The sequence below is a fragment of the Onychomys torridus genome, chromosome 10, assembly GCF_903995425.1.
Source record: "Onychomys torridus chromosome 10, mOncTor1.1, whole genome shotgun sequence".
Classification (NCBI taxonomy): Eukaryota; Metazoa; Chordata; class Mammalia; order Rodentia; family Cricetidae; genus Onychomys; species Onychomys torridus.
Window position 1 is genome coordinate 13,937,976 of NC_050452.1, and position 20,756 is coordinate 13,958,731.

The window sequence follows — 20,756 nt, forward strand, 5'->3', positions numbered from 1 at the left end:
GTGAGTTCAAGGCTAGCCTGGATGACATGAGATTGAACTTTCTTTGTGGGATGGGGGTTTATCGATATTTGTTGCCCCCCTTTTTTGTCAATTAGACACAAATCTAGTCATATGGGAAAGGAAACTCCACTGAGAAAATGCCTCCAACAGGTGGCTTGTAGGCAAGTCCATTGGGCATTTATTTTCTTGAGGAACGACTGATGTGTGAGAGGGTCTGGCCCACTGTGGACAATGCCAGCCCTTCGTAGGGCTGAGATGAATAAGGAAGCAAATGAGCATGCCATGAAGAGAAGGCAATAAGCAGCACTCCTCCATGTTCTCTGCTCTCGTTCCTACCCGACATCCTTCAGTGATGGACTGATGTGGAAATGTAAGCTTTCCTCCACAAGGTGCTTTTGGTCATGGTGTTTCATCACAGTGACAGAAACCCTGAAACAGTACTTTGTAATTAAATAGAGTGTGCGTGGGGGGGGGGGGGAGCCACCCTGGAATGCAGGCTGGTAACTGTTCTGTCCTCTCCAGTACTTTATGTTGAACAGTTCTTCAGTCTACTTTATACTTCTTCAGACTTTTTTCCCTCCACATGTTTGCCTGAAGCCCCCTCTGAAGGTGATCATGTCTTCTCCCCAGTTACCAGGGCCAGGGACATAGATGGGGAAGAGTCTGGTCTTCAGCACTGCACACCATGGGGAGGGGGCCAGTCGGACAGGGGGCAGAAAAGTCATTCCCCCCAGTACTGATAATGTTAATTTCAATCACTTAGGGTGTGTCCTTCCAGAGGCAAGCATGGCGGCAAGGGCCTGAAATCTACCGCTTGAGAAGTGGAGGCAGGGAGATCAAGAACTCGCAGCTAGCCTGAAATACATGAAATTAAAAAACAGAAGCACCTTCAGTTTCCCCACAAGGGCACGGTGTCTCTCCTTTTGGGTATTTAGTACATAAACTTTGGGGGAAGTTATTCCCAGACTAAATAAATACTTAAACAACTGCCTCAACTTCGTCCAGTCACTCAACAGCTGGAGACAAAGTCCGAGTCAGCTGGACTGTGTTCAGTACCACGGCAGCAGATTCTAAGACGGTCACAGAATTGTGTGTATCGTCCACTGTGTAGTCTGCTTTAGCAGAATCTGATGTCAGACTAAGGTTTGATTAAAATGAACTCTGTAATCGGGCTAAATTACTGCAGATTCTATTCTGCTGACAGTCTTGTATTGTTCAGCTTGCATACTTTGGTCACGTGGCAAGGAACTGAAGGGGCTGTCAGGCAACAGCCAAGAGAAGGAACCAATTGCTCACAGCCAACTAATGTAGCTAAGAATCTTTCCCTCAACCAAACCTTCACCTGAGACCCTATGCCCCAGACCCTGATTCCAACTTTCTGAGACACAATAAAGCAAAGCTGAGCACAGCAGACACTGAAATTATAAATGTGTGGTATCTTAAGCCACTGATACTTTTGAATTATAGTAACTGATACACTGTCATGTGGCAGTTTCCTAATTTTATCACTCTTCAACCATGACTTGTTGTCAATTAAGGGTTTTCTTTCTTTCTTGAGACTCTCACTGGGTAGTCCTAGCTAGTCTGGAACTCACTCTGAAGCCCAAATTAGCCTTGAACTCAGAGATCCACCTGCCTCTGCTGCCAAATGCTCGGATTAAAGGCGTGTAAAACTTGTGGATTTTATGAGATTGAACTATAATCACTTACCAATATTATCTAATCTAATGCTTAAATCATTTCAAATCTAGCCAGTGACTGTTCCTATTTGGTGAGTTGGTTCCTGTGTCCTTCAGATATGTGCACATCCTCTGCACACTTTATACCACATTATGCTTTCCATCCTAGGACCAGGAATCAATGATTTTCTCCAAGAACTAGCCTCCTTTTGGAAAGAGAACAACTTAAGTCCCTAATTTTTTTCTTTTTTTTTTTTTTTAATTATTTTTATTTTTTTATGTGCATTGGTGTTTTGCCTGCAGTGCCTGTATGAGGGTGTCAGATCCCTGGAACTGGAGATACAGACAGTTGTAAGCCGCCATGTGGATGCTGGGAACTGAACCCGGGTCCTCTGGAATAGTCAGTGCTCTTAACCACAGAATCATCTCTCCAGCCCTTAAGTCCCTAATTTTAATCTGATTTATTCATACTTTATGTTTTTATACTATGATTAATCTCTAGCATACCTGATTATTATTATTATTTTTTTTTTTTTTTTTGGTGGAGCTAAGGATTGCCAGGGCCTTGCACTTGCTAAGCAAGCACTCTACCACTGAGCTAAATCCCCAACCCCAGTACCTGATTCTTCTTTTATGGCACTATCTGGGTGTAACTTTTACTATGGAAATTTACACCTGATTAAACTGATGTAATAATCTAAATATTTTTTCTATATGTAAAGGCAAGAGTCTACTAATAACCTTCTTTAACAAAACCACTTGTAAGGAAAACTACACACATATAATGCATTATGGTAGGCATGATCAAAGTATCAACTATATGTTCTCAATACTATTCCCCCAACATATAACTTTGAGAGTGTAATCAGTCTATGGATATGGACACGTGTGCATGCACCTGTCTGTCAAGAACTTACAGAACCTAGGCTTAGAGGAAAGACTGTCACTAGAGATAAAACTTTACAACTTTGAAAATTTCAATTATCAACATACACATGGATAACTTACCCCACCCACAAGATCCCACAGAACACAAATGCAAGCTGAGTGGACAGGGAATTGCCTGTAGTTCTGGTACTCAAGAGGCTGAGGCAAGAGGATCACATAGGCCTATTATTTAAGCTGCCTACAAACACAGTTCAGACAGTTTTTCCAAACTAAAAAGAGAAGGGTAGGCACAGTGACACACACTTTAACACCAGCAACTGAGAGACAGGCAGATCTGTGAGTCTGCAACCAGCCTGATCTACATAACAAGTTCCAGGACAGCGAGACCTTGTCTTGAAACAATAACAATAAAGTAAAATTAAAACTAAAACATCAATAAAAAAAGAATAGCAACTAAAATTTAAAGAATCTGAAGAAGAGAAATTTGTGAACTGCAAAACATTAAATGAGAAAAAGAAAAGAGATAGAAGGTGGGAGTTTTGGCTTCTGTCTATAATCCTAGCATTCCAGCAACCAGAAGGGAGAGCCAGGAAGATCATCAGTTCAAGGCCAGCCTCACCTGCATTAGATTATTTCAAAACAACAAAAAACCTAATCCAACCAAACATGGTTCTATGGTAAAGGTTTTAACAGTCTATCATGGCTCTACCATAATCTGAATTATTCTATAACATTTTCTTAGACTATAAGTGTTTATGTATTCTATTAATATGTAATCTATTACTAAGACTCATATAATGGGATTATAAACAAACTAAGGAAAAAGTTTAATCAGGAAGAGGTTAAGTGCAATAACAAGGACAATAATTCCCAATTTCTTTTCACTGTAGATTTTCTATGAATCGTAAGAACAGCACAAACTGAATTTGACCAGTAACTGTAAACTATGTTGGTAGCTAGACCACAAGGAATGACCCATATTATCCACTCCCTGCCTCCCTGCTAAATGTCTTTAAAGTGACCTTAGGAGATGAAAATTTCAAAAGGGCTTGCTGATCTAGTCTAACATAATCACATTTACCTTTGTGAAAATGTGTATGTATGGGTGTTTTGTCTGTGTTCCATTTGCAAGCCTCATACCTTTGGAGGCCCAAAGAGGACATAGGTTCCCCAGGGTCTAGAGTCACACATGACTAACTGCCATGTGGATGTGAAGTCCTGTGAAGGAACAGTCAGAGCCCCAACCACTGAGGCTCTCTCCAGCCCTTACCTTCTTATCAGTCATACAAAGAGACGACATTATCCTAGGTCTTCCTCCTAGGGAATGTATTAGTGCACTTCAACCTCTTCAGTAGCAAATGCCTGCTTTCTTCACTATGTTCTTTAGTGCAGGATACAGAACATACTTACATATTCTAATCCCATAAACAGGCTTTCATAGATATGAAGTCAAATGATGACTACCAACCACTAGGGATGAACTTTCAACCATCCACTTGCAAATAGGTCTTTCCTCTGTGTCAACCTTTAATCTATCCAGGAACATCTGAGACCTCAACATTAAACAAACTCAAAAAGGGGGGTGTGGGAATGTGGTCTATATCCAAAATGGTGTTTTACAAAGCAACCAGTCTACTGTGGGCAATCACTGCATGAGACTTAAGTGTCAGGATTTAAGAATACAATCCAAACGTATAAGCTACACATCGAGTATTATCAGATGCAGCAAAGGCTTTTATATAAGAAAGCCTTCACACAGATACAATCTGCTGGCCCTCCCATGTGATGTGTCCTAACAATGATATTGCTCTTCAAAGGAAATCTTAAAGGCCTAATATCCTTCAGATGCCTCAAATGTATTAATTGAAAATTTAATTACCTTTAAACTAGAACTAAGTGAAGACATTTTCAAAGTAGAATAATGAGCTAATAGACCTAAGAAACACTCTAGAAGTTAATGGAAAATAATTATGGATGGAAAGGGGGCACTCTAACATTTACTAGATGAAAAAGTTGCTGGATGCTTGCTAAGAGACTTCATATTCATATTCTCATTTACTCTCCAAGTTATCCTTCAAGTCACCAGGGTAAGAAGGTTAAGCAGCAAGTACACAAAGACAGAAATAAAAATTGAACTAATTTGGTGATAATAAAACCATACTACCAATACTCCTTGGTTTGTTGCACAAAATACAAAGGAAAGGAACACTTTCAAATTAATTTCACAAAACCAGTACCATCCCCAAACCAATGCCAAATAAAGAGAACAAAAACAGAAAATCACAGATCCTGAAGAACAGCGATGCAAAGATTCTCAACAAAATATTTACAAAATGAATTCAGAAATACACTAAAATGCTCCTACATCATGACCAAGTAGATTTCATCCCTGAAATGCAAGGTTGGTTCAACATAGGCAATCAATAAATGTAATACGATCTATAAAGTTAGAACAGTTACCACACAGTCACCATAATGGATGCAGAAAAGGCATTGGACAAAGTTTAACAAATTTTCATGATGAAAGTCCTGGAGACATGAGGAATAGATGGATATATGTAGTAGATAGCCATCCCAGCCTTGGCCTGGAAGTTCCAACCCCCATTGAGGCTTCGGTAATGGTCACACCCACAAGGCGGGGCGGAGGAGGAAGCGGAAGACCCAGGATCGGGAGGAGGGCTCTCTCTTGGTTCTGGGACGCTGGCACAGTACGGCAGTGTTCTCTGGAGAACTCTGTTCGGTCTACCTCCTGCGTCCAGCGAGGAGGAGAAAGATACAAAGGAGATAAAAATAAAAACGCAAGAAATCAAACTGTCCCTATGCGTAGATGAAGTAATTCTGTTAAAAGACCTTATAGATCCAACAGAAACTGTAGGAATAAACACTTTCAGTAAAGATGCAGAATGCAAAATCAATGTATAAAAGTCAGCAGCCTTCAAATATACAAACAATAAACCCACAGAGAAAGAAATTAGGAAAAGTATCTCTTTCATAATAGCTCACCCTGGAATAAAGTACCTAGGGATAAACCTAACCAAGTGAAAAGACCTCTTCAAAGAAAGCTACACAATGAAAAAGAAAGCCAAGACAACACACTCGACAACACAGACTCCTGTGCTCCTTGATTGACAGAATCAACATTGCAAACCGACCATATGGCCAAAAGCAATCCAATCACAATGCAACGCCCATCAAAATGCCAATTTCCTTCTTCAGAGAACTAGAAAGAAAAAAAACACAACCCAAGAACTCATGGAGCCAGAGAAGACCACGGACAGCCAAAACATCTCTAAGAGAACAGTTTGCACAGCTGGAGGCTTCTTAAGACCTGATCTCAAAGGAGACAAGAGTTACAGTCACTAACAAATAGCCTGATACTGGCATAAACACAGACAGAAGAACTCTAGATCAAAGCTATGGCTACCTAATTTTTGAGAAGGGTCACAAACATGCAGTGGGAAAAAGATTATTCAACAAATGGTACTGGAAACGGAGTATCCGGACAGAAGAATGAAGTTAGGTAGGATCTTTCACCCACTCAGTGTGGATTGAAGGCCTTATCCTAATACCTGGAATGCTGACATGGCTGGTAGAACCCACAGGGAGTGCCCTTCAAACTACAGGCTTAGGCAAGAACTCCCCAAGAGTATAGAAACTAGCTCTGAGAATCAGCAGAAGGGACTCTATGAAAGTCAAGTTTCTAACAGCTAAGGACGCCAACAGCAGAACAGACAACCACAGGACAGGAGAAGAGAATCAGTAACCATACTCCAGGCAGACAGCTGGATACCCAGAATTTTAAAAGAACCACAAAAACTAAACAACAAATCATCAATGGACTAATTAAAAGACACCCCCCTCAAAAAAAGAAAAAAAAAAAAAAAAAAAAACCACAAATACCCCATGTGACCAGTACATATTTTTTTAAATTGTTCAACATCCCTACTCATCTAGGAAATGCAAACTAAAATTACTTTGGGGATGCCACCTCACCCCACTAACAGCGGCTCGTATCAAGAAATCTAATAACAAATGTTGACAAGGATGTGAGAAAAGAACCCTTAATCACAGCTGGCAGAGGGCGAACCAGTACAATGTTAAGGAGGTCAGTGTGAAGGCAGCTCAAAAAAATTAAAAACAGAGCTATCATATGACCCAGAAAACTATTCCTCGGCATATCCCCAATGGTACCCTCCACTATCGCAGATATTTGTGCATTCATGCTAGAAGAGTCCATCACAGATGAATGGACAATGGAAATGTGACATACATTTTTTCATCTATTTATACATTTATTTATATTTATATATTTAATATACTATATTAAAATAAGGTCATAGTATTCTCAGGAAAATGGATGGATCAGGAAAGTATAGTTAACACTAATGAAGGCATCTTAAAGTTCAGAATGACAAACAGCATGTTATCTCTCACATGCAGATCCCAGTCTGTAAAGTACACATGAATGTGGGGTAAGGTCTAAAAGAACTAGAAAAAAGACCAAGGGGGTGTATAATTAGGTGAAGAGAAGCCTTGGGTGGCAGGGCAGGGAATAGGGATACATGAGATATAAAGAGGAAAAAGGACTGGGAAGGGTGGATATGGGAGGAGTGAAGGGTAACAGAGAAGTGGGGGAAACAAAGGAGAAAAAAAAAATCACTAAAACATTTGCAAAGTGCCATAATGATATTTAAGACTTGGTATGCTCTTTCAATAGAAATCTCAGCTTTGTTCCAATACATCACAAAGCCAAAGCTTATACGCATTATACAAGAGAAACATGGAAGCTATTTTCCCACCTGAGAAAATATCCAAGGAGCGAAGCTGGCACAGCAATGCTGAGTTTCTAACACAATAGTCATAATCACACAAGGTGACAGCAGACAGCAAGAGCCAGGTGAGGGGAGTGGACAAGGGAAGTGAAGGAATCATAAAATACCATGACATGAAACTGCACTAATACCTTCCTGTACACAGGTTACAATACTAACTTGGTACTAGATTCTAATTTTATGTAAAACATACACAATAAAACCCCCAATCAAAATTTCATAGGCATGGCATCTTCAATTACTGCAATTGAACAAATGATCTCTAAGGGAAGAAAGAATGAGGTCCCAGCAGAAGGCTAGGTGGTGAGAAACCCCACTGACTAATAGCCACAGAGCTGAAATGCCCATAGAACACTAAAGCTCAGGTGGCCATTACAATCACGTGACAGCTGAAGCTAGGGCACTATAGGATAGGCACTTGAAGTTTGAATGAAAAACGTGTGATATCCAGAAGGCAGATAACAAAAGGCATTAGAAGAAATATAAAGTGCTCTCCAACAGAAAGAAATGACTTTGCAAGAGACTGAAGAATAATTTATTAGCCAACAAACTATGGCCAAGCCAAGTCAGGTCTACCACCAGCTTTTTATTCATATAATATGAAAGAGAGGAAAGGGAAGAAGCTTTGGCCAGTAATACAAAAAGTGACCCATCCAATGTAACAACATTGTTTAACAATTAAAAAGAAATACACTGACTCCCTTTTTTTGGATTTCTGAGACGCTCTTGATGAAGTTGGCCTCAAATCCACAAACCTGTCCGGCCTCCTAAGTACTTAGATTACAGACATGCACCATCATGCCCAGCTATCCTACTGATTCATGGACTACCGAGTCACCATAAGAACACTTTGCTAAGGAACAGAAGGACAACATATATAAAATGGAATTCGCAGGCCACATAGTGATTCTCTGTTTAGCATTTGATGGGCCGTTTCCCAAACAATATAACGTTTACACTCCCACCATCAAACTTTTCACATGCCTGCCATACTGATCTTTTTGTCTCTAGCATTTAATGATGAGGCTGACCACAAGGGAATGGACAACTACATGCCAGAGAGGGATGAAAAACAGTGAGACGCTGAAAGCCGGACAGTTTTCACTATTTATAAGCTCACTAGTTATCCGTGAGCTTCTTTCAGAACACCAAGTACAGTACTAAAGAGGTTGCTGTCAGCTCTTTCAGGCCTAGCCTCTGGTGACAGAAAGCAAGCTAGGGCCAGGTTACCAGAACTGAACCTTCAGAACAAGGAACTTGTGTAAAGAGCCAGGGAAAACAGAGACCTCTGGCAAAAGCCTACTATAAGACAGTAGCAAAGAGTTTCCTCTCTAATAAAAGACAGTGGAGGAAATCACTGTCCTCACTTCAGTGTCTGAGGTAGTAGTGGTCCTCTTCTGGCAGGCAAGCTTAGGAAAAATGACTTATGCGTTCAAAAGTGGCAAACTGTTAAACCACCCCTTAACTCTGGCTCTGAGTTTCTTACTAATACTGTGAAACAATACATTCCTTATTGTTTAAGCCACCTTGACACTTGTAACCAAATATACCCAACAGATACATTTTCTACTTTAATAATCACTGTACTGTGCAGACACAGGGCTGCACAGAGAGATAAAAACAAAATTATGTGGGCTGAAGAGATGCTTTAGTGGGTAAAAAGCTCTTGTTGCCCCAGTGTGAGGACTGGGGATCACTAATACCCACATACCTGGTGGGCATGACAATCACCCCGTAATACCAGTGCTTGGACGGTAGAGACAGGATCCCTTAGCAAGTTGGCTAGCTAGACTAGTCCAATAGGTAAGCTCTATGTTCAACTGAGAGATGCTAGGCCTAGATATCTAAGGTTGGAGAACAATCCAGGCAAGCATGCAATGTCCACTTCTGGCCTCATGAAACTATGTAACAGAATGAAGTGTTTTATCAGCACTTAAGATTTCTTGACTTTATACATTCCATGAGTAATGTGACTAGAATCAATGTAACAAAATTCACCAGGCAAGCAGAAACATGAGACAGCCCTTCTGCAGCACTTGCGACCTGTACTCCTTCAGTCCAGGCATCCGACTCCCCTATGCTATGAACACCTCTAGGGCTGTCTTTTTTTGATTTCTCATCTTTGTGTCTGGCAATGCTTGCTGTATGTAGTAGGTGAATATTAAATGTTTGCTCACAGTGAAGTCAAAAGTTCAGAATTACACTCTCAGTTCATCAACTGTTTCTAGACTATTCAGAAAAGGTAAAATTAGTTTGAATGGAAAGTAATCACTATTCATATTTTGAGAGTCTAAAAAACTTATAAATAAAAGCAACATTCTTACACATAACTCTCTATTTAAATATGTAATAATCTTTAAGCAGAACACTTCTCTAACTTTCAGAATCAACAATACTTTCCCCTGGGGCATACTTTCCCAGTGTGCCTAATACACATCTTGAAGGCTCTGTAATTGTCTGGGGGAACTGAGTAGTTTTCACAAAATGCCACCAGCACAGAATTTATCAAACAAAGAGAAAGGCAAACCAGACAGGGAAAAAGGAGTAGAAACAAGAGCTGGAGAGATGGCTCAGCAGCTAAGAGCATCTGGCTGCTCTTCCAGAGGTCCCCGAGTTCAATTCCCAGCAACCACATGGTGGTTCACAACCATCTGTAATGAAATCTGGTGCCCTCTTCTGGCCTGCAGGCAAACATGCAGACAGAACACTATAAATAATTAATTAATTTTAAAAAATTAGAAACAAAGCACCAAAAACTGAAAAGGCAGGAGGTATTTGAGAAATGGCCTGACTTGGGTAAAGAATCAGAACAAGAAGAAACTGTGGGTCAGGGCATACAACCATGCAATGAAGTTTAGATCTAGAAGAGGCAGCAGTAACTTTTTACTGAAGAGAGACAGACATCTTTCCAGAACATAACTATTGGCAATATGGTAAAGTGGAGCAAAGAAACTAAGATAAACACTTAAAAGCACTACACTGGCCTCAGAAATAGTACACACAAGGGGACTGTGACAGTGCCAATGGATAAAAGATTGAAGAGGCATCTAACAGACCTAAATTACAGGATATGTTGTTATTATAACACATTTATACTTCTCACCCCACCCCCCAAAAAAACCTAAAGCCTTCATGTTCTTAAAACTATGCATTAGAAATAACATAGTTGGGGCTGGAGAGATGGCTCAGAGAGATGGCAGCTCATCCAGAGGTTCCGAGTTCAATTCCCAGCAACCACATGGTGGCTCACAACCATCTGTAATGATGCACACACGCAGACAGAAGAACACTGTATACATAATAAACAAATAAATTTAAAAAAAAAAAGAAATAACATAGTCTAGCTGAGGATGTAGCTCAGTCAGAGTGCTTGCCTAACATGTATAGTGCTTGGTTTAGTCTCCAGCACCTGGAGAGGGAGGAGTAGACTTGGCTTAAGGAAAGTAGACTTTGGTGTAGACTCTCAAAGTCTTTGATTCTATAGCTAAAGCACTAAAAACACAAAAATCCTAAACATAGTTACCACTGTCTGGATAATAAATCTCACAGCTTCATTAAGGTCCAGATGGGTAACTGGAGGGTGAGGACTCTCGGAAGCTATGAAAGCCAGTAGACCGGCAATGTCTATGGACTCTTCTGAGACAGATGAGTGACTGAACTGAGTCACAGGGAGGAACGCAGGCTTAAATGAATGGTCTACTGTGCTGCTCGGTACTGGACACTGTACCAGTCTTTGGAGTTTGTTGTTTTCATGTATATTAGTATACTCTGGATTCAGCTGCCACTTCTTGGTGGGGGAAAAAAAGATTAAGTTTTGTACTGACAATGTCACTCACTTCCTTGTCTACAGACAGTACTAAGCCAATCTGTTCCAGAAATCAGTACTGTGTGAACCGAACATGAGTACTTGCCTAACCGCTTAGAATGTAGTGAAGTAGAGAAAAAAAGCATGACCAGACCACTTCCACTTAGTAAGAAAAAACAGAAAGTAGCTATGGAGTCTTTATGTTAACCTCTCCTTATAATACATGGGACTTTAAAATGGGAAGTGACATAGAAGAGGAGAGGCTTGAAACAAATGCAACAATGGTCAGAGTGTAGGGCACCAGAAGAACTGGTCACAAAGAGAGGACAGGACCCCCGAGTTCCCAGGAAGGTGCAACAGTACAGAGACGAATGAACAGCCAAATCATCAAATGACTACCTCCTGGGTTTCCAGACACTGGACCGACGCAGCTGGAAGTGGTGTTTTTCCTACTTTAGATAAAGTCTAACCTGCTTGTGACATTTATTTGCGATAGTGATGCTTTAAAAAAAAAAAAAAAAAAGCCAGAGCCAGAATCCACATAAGACACATAACCATTCCAGAACAGCACTACCTAAGAAGAAAAACTTCTGCAATGTAGAACATAATACCATGGAGTTTAAATGTCCCTCCTAACCTGGCTGAAACTGTCACTGCAGTATTATAAAGGACCTTAAAAAGATATTAGATGAGCAGTCTGCCTTCATGAATGGATTAACCTCATTAGTGTAGGTGAGGCTCGGGAGAGGGCTGTAGGGAAAGCCTAGAACTCCTCAGTGATGAAGTGGTCCTAACCACAGTGCTGGTGGACACCTGCAGTTAGGCTGGGGAGATGGTTCAACTGTGCACGCTAACAGACCCAAGTTCAGTTCCCAGGAACAACAGATGGCTCACAGCCAGCCCCAGGGGAACTGGGGCCCTCTTCTGGTCTTATAAACAAAAATAAGGCTTAAAAAAAGACATGCATCCAGTTAAAGCCATTCTGGTCAAGTCTGAAACACCAACAAAAAGGTGTAAGAAACAAACCAGGGGCAACAGCCACCTTCGGTACAAGGAACACCTAACTGTTCTAGGATTTCAGGGAATTTGGACAGAACTGAAATGCAATAAACTAGGCATGTGGAAGAACTCACTCTGTAGACCAGGCTGGCCTCGATCTCAGAGATCTGCCTGCCTCTGCCTCCTGAGTTCTGGGATTGAAGGGGTGTGCACCGTGCCCAGCTTCTAATCTTTACTAGTGATTGTGCTATCAAAAGGAGAACGTATAACTCTCCCGAGCAGCTCTTCACAGTTAAGGGTGGATGGGGAAGAGGAAGTCCTATTCCTTAGTATTGCAGCCAACGATAGGTGACTGTGGTCACGTAACTATCCCCCTAAGCTTATGCAGGCACCCCAATTCAATGTAACGGAAGGAAAGACAAGGATGGAGACTTGTTATAAAGAGGGCATTTGGTGGAGGGAGAAGGCAGTGTGGGAGCATAATGGCGGGTTATAAAAGTAACTTATGCATGCAACTGAAAGAATAAATACAAGCAACAGGCATTTACTATTTCATACTCTGGCCTACAGAACTTAGAATCCTGCAACACATTAATGCAAATATTACCAAATGATAGCACGAGAGGTAAAAAGGCATCTGGGCAAACTACATTTCTTGAGGACAGGTCTAAATCCCGGGCACAGAGCTAAACCCTAAAAGACACTCAAACGTGTGCTTGAATTTGACAGACATTATCACCTCTCGGTCACCAAAGTAGGATTCACCAGTACCCAGGCCATGTCTTCTGCCTAAATGTATACACATCTAGTCCTGCCTTTCCTTTTGCACTATTACTGTATTCTTTTAGGTCCTTATTTACCTATGCTGGCTAGTTTTATGACAATTTGATAAAGCTGGAGTCATCTGAAAAAAGGGAGTCTCAATTGAGAAAATGCCTCCCTAAGATGGGGCTGTATGCAAGCCTGTAGCCGATTTCTCAATTACTGATAGATATGGGAGGTGAGTACTGTTACTCCTGGGCTGGCGGTCCTGGGTGCTGTATGAAAGCAAGCTCAGCAAGCTATGAGGAGCAAGCTGGTAAGCAGCAACCCCTCCACAGCCTCTCTATCAGCTCCTGCCCCTAGGTTCTTGCCCTGCTTGAGTTCCTGCCCTGACTTTCTTCATCGATGAATAGTGAAATGGAAGAATAAGCCTCCCAAGTTGATTTTTGTCGTGGTGTTTCATCACAGCTGCAGTAACCCTAACTAAGACACTTCTCAAATGAATCACTGCAATTACCTTTATGTCATTTTATATGCATTACTTATTTGGTTGCATGAAGTATCTTTGTAATACTCGTTCACCTATTTCACTCATCTTAGCCAATTCTCTTCCCCTTCCTCCCAGACTGCCTCCCTTCTAACTTTCATGCCACGCACAGACATTTAAACCAGTGGATCTCAATTTGTGGGTCAAATGACCCTTTCACAGGGGTCACATTTCAAGTACTAACATTATGACTTGTAACAGTAGTAAAATTAATTATGAAGTAGCAATGAAATAATTGTACAGCTGGGGGTCACCACAACATGAAGAACTGTATTAAAGGGTCCCCACAATAGGAAGGTTGAGAACCACTGATTTTAATCTTTATTCCATGGATGAAACATAATTGTCTAAAACTAGCTGTCAGTTCTACATGACAAGCTCCAATTCTACCCACGTCCCCGCAAATAACACAATTCTGTTCTCCTTTATGGCTGAGTAAAATTTAATATGCCACATCTTTGTTCCTAATTCAGCTGCAGATGAGCACACAGGCAGGTACCATACTGACTGCTGTGAAAAATGCTGCAATAAACATACACAAGAATCTGTAAAACACGATGTCTTAGACTCTGGCATGTATACACTCAAGAGTAGTATAGTTAAATCATATGGTAGTTCATACACACACACACACACACACACACACACACACACACACACACAAAATGGAGTTGGCTCTCTCCTTCCACTAGGAATGAACTCAGATGTCAGGCTCGAATTTTCAGAGGGCATATACCTTTACTGGGCATTTCTTTTCTTATTTTTTTTTTTGGTTTTTCAAGACAGCGTTTCTCAGTAAAGCAGTCCTGGCTGTACTGGAACTCACTCTGTAGACCAAGCTGGCCTCAAACTCATAGAGATCCACATGCCTGTACCTCCTGAGTGCTGGGATTAAAGGCATGTGCCACCACCGCCTGGCCCACTGGGCTTTTCTTATTTGGTAAAAGCAGCTCTACTTTTAACTTTTCTGAACAACCTCCAGAATGACTTCCACAGTGACTGCTCCAGTTTTTAAGGATTTCTTAATTAATTCCCACATCTAGATTTACCTATTAAAATAACCAAACAACTACAAAGTAATCTCTCTTAAAAAATGTCATCCTAGGGCTGGAGATATGGTTCAGAGGTTAAGAGCATTAGTTGCTCTTCCAGAGGACCTGGGTTCAATTCCCAGCACCCACATGTCAGCTCACAACTGTCTATAACTGCAGCTCCAGTGGACCTGACACCCTCAAACAGACATATGTGTAAGCAAAATATCAATGCACATAAAATAGAAAAATAGTTTAAATGCTTAAAAACAATGGTTTAACCTCCCATGGAGTTAACTGACTGGTAAACCTACTGTACATAAGCTGAAAGTATCATAAATCTCAAAAGTACATTTAACAGTCTAATCTATTGAACACTGTGACCCAGCCTGGCCTGCCTACAGCCAAGCAAAAACCACAAAGCCCATTTTGTAATAAAGTGAATGTCTAGTGTAATTTGATGAATACTATGTATGGAGTGAAACAAACTGTTAGTTTAATGATGCTTGATAAAAGTATGTTATCTACTGAACATATCATCCTCCTAAAAATTAAAAAATCCTAAGAGCAACCCATGTTAGGCTCCCTCTGTACTTTCCACTTCTGAACATGTTTCTATGACTGTGAACACAGCTTCCTATGTGGAGTGCCCCTCCCCCACGACTTGTGACTCCCACCCCAGTTCCTTGTTCCCACACTCACTCTTACAGCACCCTAAGTGAAGTCTGCTGAAAGCACACTCCATACTCCATAATCACTGCCAACTTACCCACTCTGACTTTTCCTAGAGATAATAATCATGTCTTCAACGTTTACATTGTTAGTGCTAAGTAGATTATCAGACCTGATTATCATTTAGATAAGTAACAGTCTCTAAGCAGTGACTCTTAAATTTTAGCATCACTTCATGATAACCTGAAGATCTACAAAAACTGAAGGGCTTGGCTCCTCGCCAGGCTGTCCTAGGGTAGGACACACCAAACTTTCACAGACCTTGCTGGTCTCAGAACCACGTCTGAGAATCACTATCTAAAAACTCTCTCCCCACCTTCAGGCTATAGAACATCTTCATAATCAGCTCCTGGGTGTTCTCACACCTCCCTTCTGCAGGCCCAGTAATCTTTTTAGACCTAGCAATCCTCTACTTCACAAAGATTTCTCTAAATTCCAATTCACTGTGTTCTTTGCTCAATTTTTTCCAGGCTTTGTTTATATTATTCACACCATACATCATGTTATTTCACACCATACATCATGTTATTTCACAACCACTGACATGTCTTATGTTTCCTACTTACACAAGGCAAAAAAAAATTTATTTTAATATCTTCTACAACACAGAGAACAGCAATGACCAACAGAGAATCTACAAATATTCATTGTTATGAATGAATCCCTGTTGCTTTACCCAGACTGAGGTACCCAGTCAGCCTTGCTTAATTCTCCTAGCCCAACCTGACATATTCATCCTTGCTTTCCTGTCTGCAATAGATTATTCTTCCATATTGCTCATCCCTCTCATTACTGACTGATACATTTTGAGTTTCTCATCCACTATCAGACATACCGAGAGGGGACACTGTCTCTTCCAAACTTAGATCAATTTTAACTCTACTGGCAATAAAATAGGTGTACACACACACACACACACACACACACACACACACACACACACACGGAAGACACGTGAAGTCTTCTGGCTTCCACACAATCACCTCTCTCACACACACACAAGTTCGTGAAAGTGGAAACTTTACTAAGTAAAAAGCTAAAAATGACTAAGAAATAAATCCCTTTGAAATTTAAAATTGTCTGAAAACTTAAGGCAAAGCAGCCAGGTAGTTTTTAATCCTAGCTCTTGGGAGGCAGAGGCAGGCACATGTCTGAGTTCGAAGCCAGTCTGTTCTACAAAGTGAGTTCCAGGACAGCAAGGGCTAAACAGAGAAACCCTGTTTTGAAAAACCAAAATTAAAAAAAAAAAAAAAAAGAAAGAAAAAAGACAATATATATCTCCACAACAAAACCCGTGGCACCAATTTTGATTATTTGTGTGTATGGTGGGGGAAGGTGTTATGCTGCCAGTCCAAAGACAACTTTCAAGTATTTTTTCTCTCATACCATGTGGGTGTGAGATCAAACTCAGGTCTTTAAGCTTGGGGGGAAAGCACCTATACCCACTCAGATGTCTCAACAGCCCAAATCCAAAGATACAAACAACCTTAATTCAGGAAAAATTCTGAGCTGCTCTATACTCACAGATCTTATAATACACCTAACCTGTATCATTCTCAATGCTTAACCGTTTTCAATTCAAATAGAGGGAAGGCAGGGACAGACTATGGCTAGTAGAATAAGTGGGGTTAGCTACAGCCCCACTGCCTGGAACTTGCTGGGTAGACCAGTCTGGCCTCAGGCTGAAATTAACTGCTTTTAAAGCAGCAAATAAAACACTTGTCAGAAATGAGCCTAAAGAGGGCTGGGGAACAGCCAATAGCTGCTTAGCACACAAGCCTGGGGTCCTAAGTTCTGCTCGCTCCGGCACTCACATAAAAAGCCAGGTGGGGTAGAACACACCTGTAATGACCGTACTGGGGACGCAGAGCCAGGAGTCCCCAGAGTTCCCTAGACAGCACAGATCAATCAGGGAGTTCCAGGTTCAGAGATGCAGCCTGTCTCCAAACAATAAGGTGGTGAGCACCTGAGGAAGGGACCCAAAATCCACCCCTGGCCTCCACAAGCATGCAAGCGGGCACAGGTGCAGACACACGTACGTGCACACTCATGTGCACAAGCATCCAAGTACACAAACATACACACACACACACAAAATTCTGTAAGAAATTCAAACCCTTTTGCTTTCTAATTTAAATTAGTCAGTGACAACAACTTAAAACTATAAAAACCTATTATGAAAATGTAACAATCCCATGGTACCCACTAAGACTTAAGAGAGATTTTCTAAAGGTGATGAATTTTCCCAGAAATGTGGGCTCAACTTGGGAAATTAACCAGATCACTGTGAGGCCCGACATATTTCAGTTAATCAGTGTTCCATATGGCCAAATCAAGTTATGCACATGGTTCTGATATTTCCAAAAATCACACTATGACAGCCCTATGTAAGAGCATGACTGGATGGAGAACGAGGCCATTGTGAATGGGGAAAGTTTTAAAGGAAGCTGAAAAGACCAGGAAAATGACCTGGAAGACATTATAAAGTGCATCTTAAGATATTGGAAATGACTAGAAAACACTGAGTCAAAAGAAGAAAAGGAACTTAAGAATCGATGGGCCGAAGGAACAGCTGTGTAAAGAACAAGCAACACACAGAGGCCTCAATGTAACCTTCAGTACCAGCAATACAAATTAAAAATTAAAAAAAAAAAAAAAAGAAAAGAAAAAAGAGCTGGAGAGCCGGCTCAGTGCTTAAGAGAACACACTGCACTCTCAGAACCCAGGGGATCTCTGGCAGCCTCTTCCGCCTCCTAAGGCTCCTGTACTCTTGCACACATCCCCCTTCCCCCGCATATATACAGTTAAAGTTAAAAATATTATTTAAAAAAAAAAATCACCGCAGTGGACAATGGTCTTCAAAGAAACGTGTACAAAGTTCCACTAAGCCCCCAAAGCCACAGGGTGAGGTGAGGTGGTCCGTGCCGTTACCTGCCGAGGCATCTTGTCTGCCCCCAGTCATGTTGTATTTCTTAGCTTCAGTTATTCTGTTACTATTAAGTGCCCCAATTTGGCAGGTTCGTCGATGCCAAGAAGTAGAAACCACATATTTGCCTTAAGGCGTCCATTTGAACTATGAAAGCGAGAAGGGAAGAGAGGCCTATTTTGAACAGCTTGGCCCTTTCATCTGTTACTCTGGTATATGGTGATGGCATACAACTCAGAGACAAGACTCAAGCAAGCCAGCAACGAGCTCCAGGCCAGCCTAGGCTACGGAGAAAAACAGCCTCAAAACAAACAAAAGCTATCAAGAGCAATTCCTAACTTCAAACTAGGACAACTTTACTATGAACAGATATGATCTTCCTAAGTGTTCTGTAATGGTCTAGAAAAGCTTAAGTTTTGTAACCTTCAAAAACCCAGGTCATCTAAACAGCTTCCCAAATTAAGGGAAAAAAAATTATCCTACATACCAAAACCATGAAGCAGACATTAAAACTGCTAACACAGGTCTTAACGATGCCAATAAGCCCTATACTTTAAACAAAAGTTGATTAATTTAACTTCATTCTCTCGTCACGACCCCCTAATTGATTTTCAACAGCAATAAACAGTCCCTTCTCCGATCCACATTGGAATCATTTAAATCTTACCTAAAAGGGATTATATGTACAATTAAACGGTGCAAGTACCCCCCCCCCAATCAATCTGAAATTCCTTGATGAGTATTCAGAGACTTTTACGCAAGGTGCTACAATCCAATGTTGTGTTTGGATAACTGACGCACATGCACAGTGCGGGTACGTTTTCCTCTGAACACAATTCTTGATCGCAAAGAGGAAAACAACATGGGCCAGCGGAGCTACAGAACCAGTAAGGTAACAAGCTAAAGGCGTCATAGATTTCTTGGCCGTGGTGACGGGCAGGAGGCACACCCCTAGCGTCAGCCAGAAACACTACATGGTGAATTCCACCTAGGGATTAATGTGAAAGCAAGCAAAGGGAAATTTAAATCGCCAAGGTTCAAAAACGACTACCCCAAGCACCGGACACACAAAGGCAACAAAATTAAAAATACTAAGAAAACATGAACGAACCAGTATAAGTACTTCTCCAGGGCCGGGCTGCCCGGTGTCTCAAGGAATATACACGCTGGCCCTTTCATGTTCACCAATGAAGAGAAAAGCAGCCGCGAAAGCAAGCCCCTAAGGTTGCAAACAGTAGCGAGATAAACACGAAAACGAGCGAAGGCAAGAAGTGGAAGGATTCTTGCCAAGGCTCAGTGCTGGAAAATGCAGAGTGAGTGGGAGGAAGCCCAACTCTGGAGAAGTGGGTCTTACATAAAGCGCCATTTGCCGCACACTATCATTTCCACAGGATTTCAGGATCCCCAACCTGGAAATCGATCTGGGGGCGGAAAGTGGGCTCCACGTGGAGGAGGGGAGGAAGGAGGCAGCCCCGTGGGGCAGAGGTTCAGCAAAGGCCGAGCCAGGCGGCGGGGCCGGGGTTTCGCCGAGGCCCAGGGGCTTAAGAGCCCGGGGGCGGCGGCGCTGTGGGCGCTCGGCGGCCCAGGGGCGGCGGAGGGCGGGGGCGGCGAGGCTCCGGGCAAGCGGAGGCCCAGAGGCTTGCGGGGGGACGCGGAGACGGCCAGCGCTGGCAGGGCAGGGGGGCGGGGGCGCGCGGGGGCCTGGAGGCGAGCAGGGGCGGGGGGTCCTGCAAGGGCCTTGCAGTTTGCAGAGGCCCGGGGAGCGCGCAGAGCCGGGGGGCGCACGGGCGGCCGTGGACCTTGAGTTTGGCATCCGCAGCCACCAGGCCTCTGTTATTTTTCTACCAAGGAGGACTCCCCGGGCCCTCCCTCGCCCGACCCGGGAGCCCAGGTCTCACCATCTTGCTCGGCGGGCGGCGCTGGCTGCGGGCGGCGGCTGTGGGTTCCGCGGGACGCGGCGGCGGCGGCGGCTTGCTGTCCGGCGCCGGGCGGGGTGCAACGGGGCCTGGACCCGGAGCGGAGGCGGGCGGAGTCCCGGTTGGAGATGCGTCGGCGGCTGGAGAGGGTGGCAGCCTCACGACACGGACGGCCCGGACTCGCTGCAGCGGCTCGCGCTGACCGCAACCTCAAGGCACGGAACAGGGCGCGCAGAGGGCGGAGCGAGCGCGGGGCGGGGCGGGGCGGGGCTTGCGGGAGGCCGACATCCGGGAACCCGCTCCGGGCCGTGCACACATTCTCCAACCGGAGTGCGTCTAGAGCACCTCGTTACACACCCTCCCTCCCCCACCACGCCTGGTGCGTGCGGTGCGCCGGGGTGGGGGCAGACGTCTCGACGTCAGCGGAGGCGCGCTTCCTGCGACGGGACCGAGGGAAGGCGGGCAGGAGGAAGGCTCCGGGGAGGAGGAAATGGGGCGGCTAGCCGGACCGGGCCACGGAATTGCGCCGCTCTCCTGGACGCCGTGACACCATGGCGAGGCACGGGCAAGAGCACACTGTAGAGTCAGGCGCGCAGTTGGCAAAGTAGGACAACCAAAGCTAGCTGCAGCTTGAGCCTT

The 20,756-nt window shown here is 43.0% G+C and overlaps 1 protein-coding gene across 1 annotated transcript in view; it reads right to left on the reverse strand.

Moving 5' to 3' along the window:
• The window catches only part of Ppp3r1 (protein phosphatase 3 regulatory subunit B, alpha), a 40,343-nt gene extending 19,970 nt beyond the window's left edge, over positions 1-20,373 (reverse strand). The window contains exon 1 of the mRNA XM_036201206.1: positions 20,100-20,373. Within this exon, the coding sequence (XP_036057099.1) occupies positions 20,100-20,102 (3 nt within the window). The 5' untranslated portion in view covers positions 20,103-20,373. The remainder of the gene's footprint in view (positions 1-20,099) is intronic.
• Between the last annotated feature and the right edge of the window lie 383 nt (positions 20,374-20,756).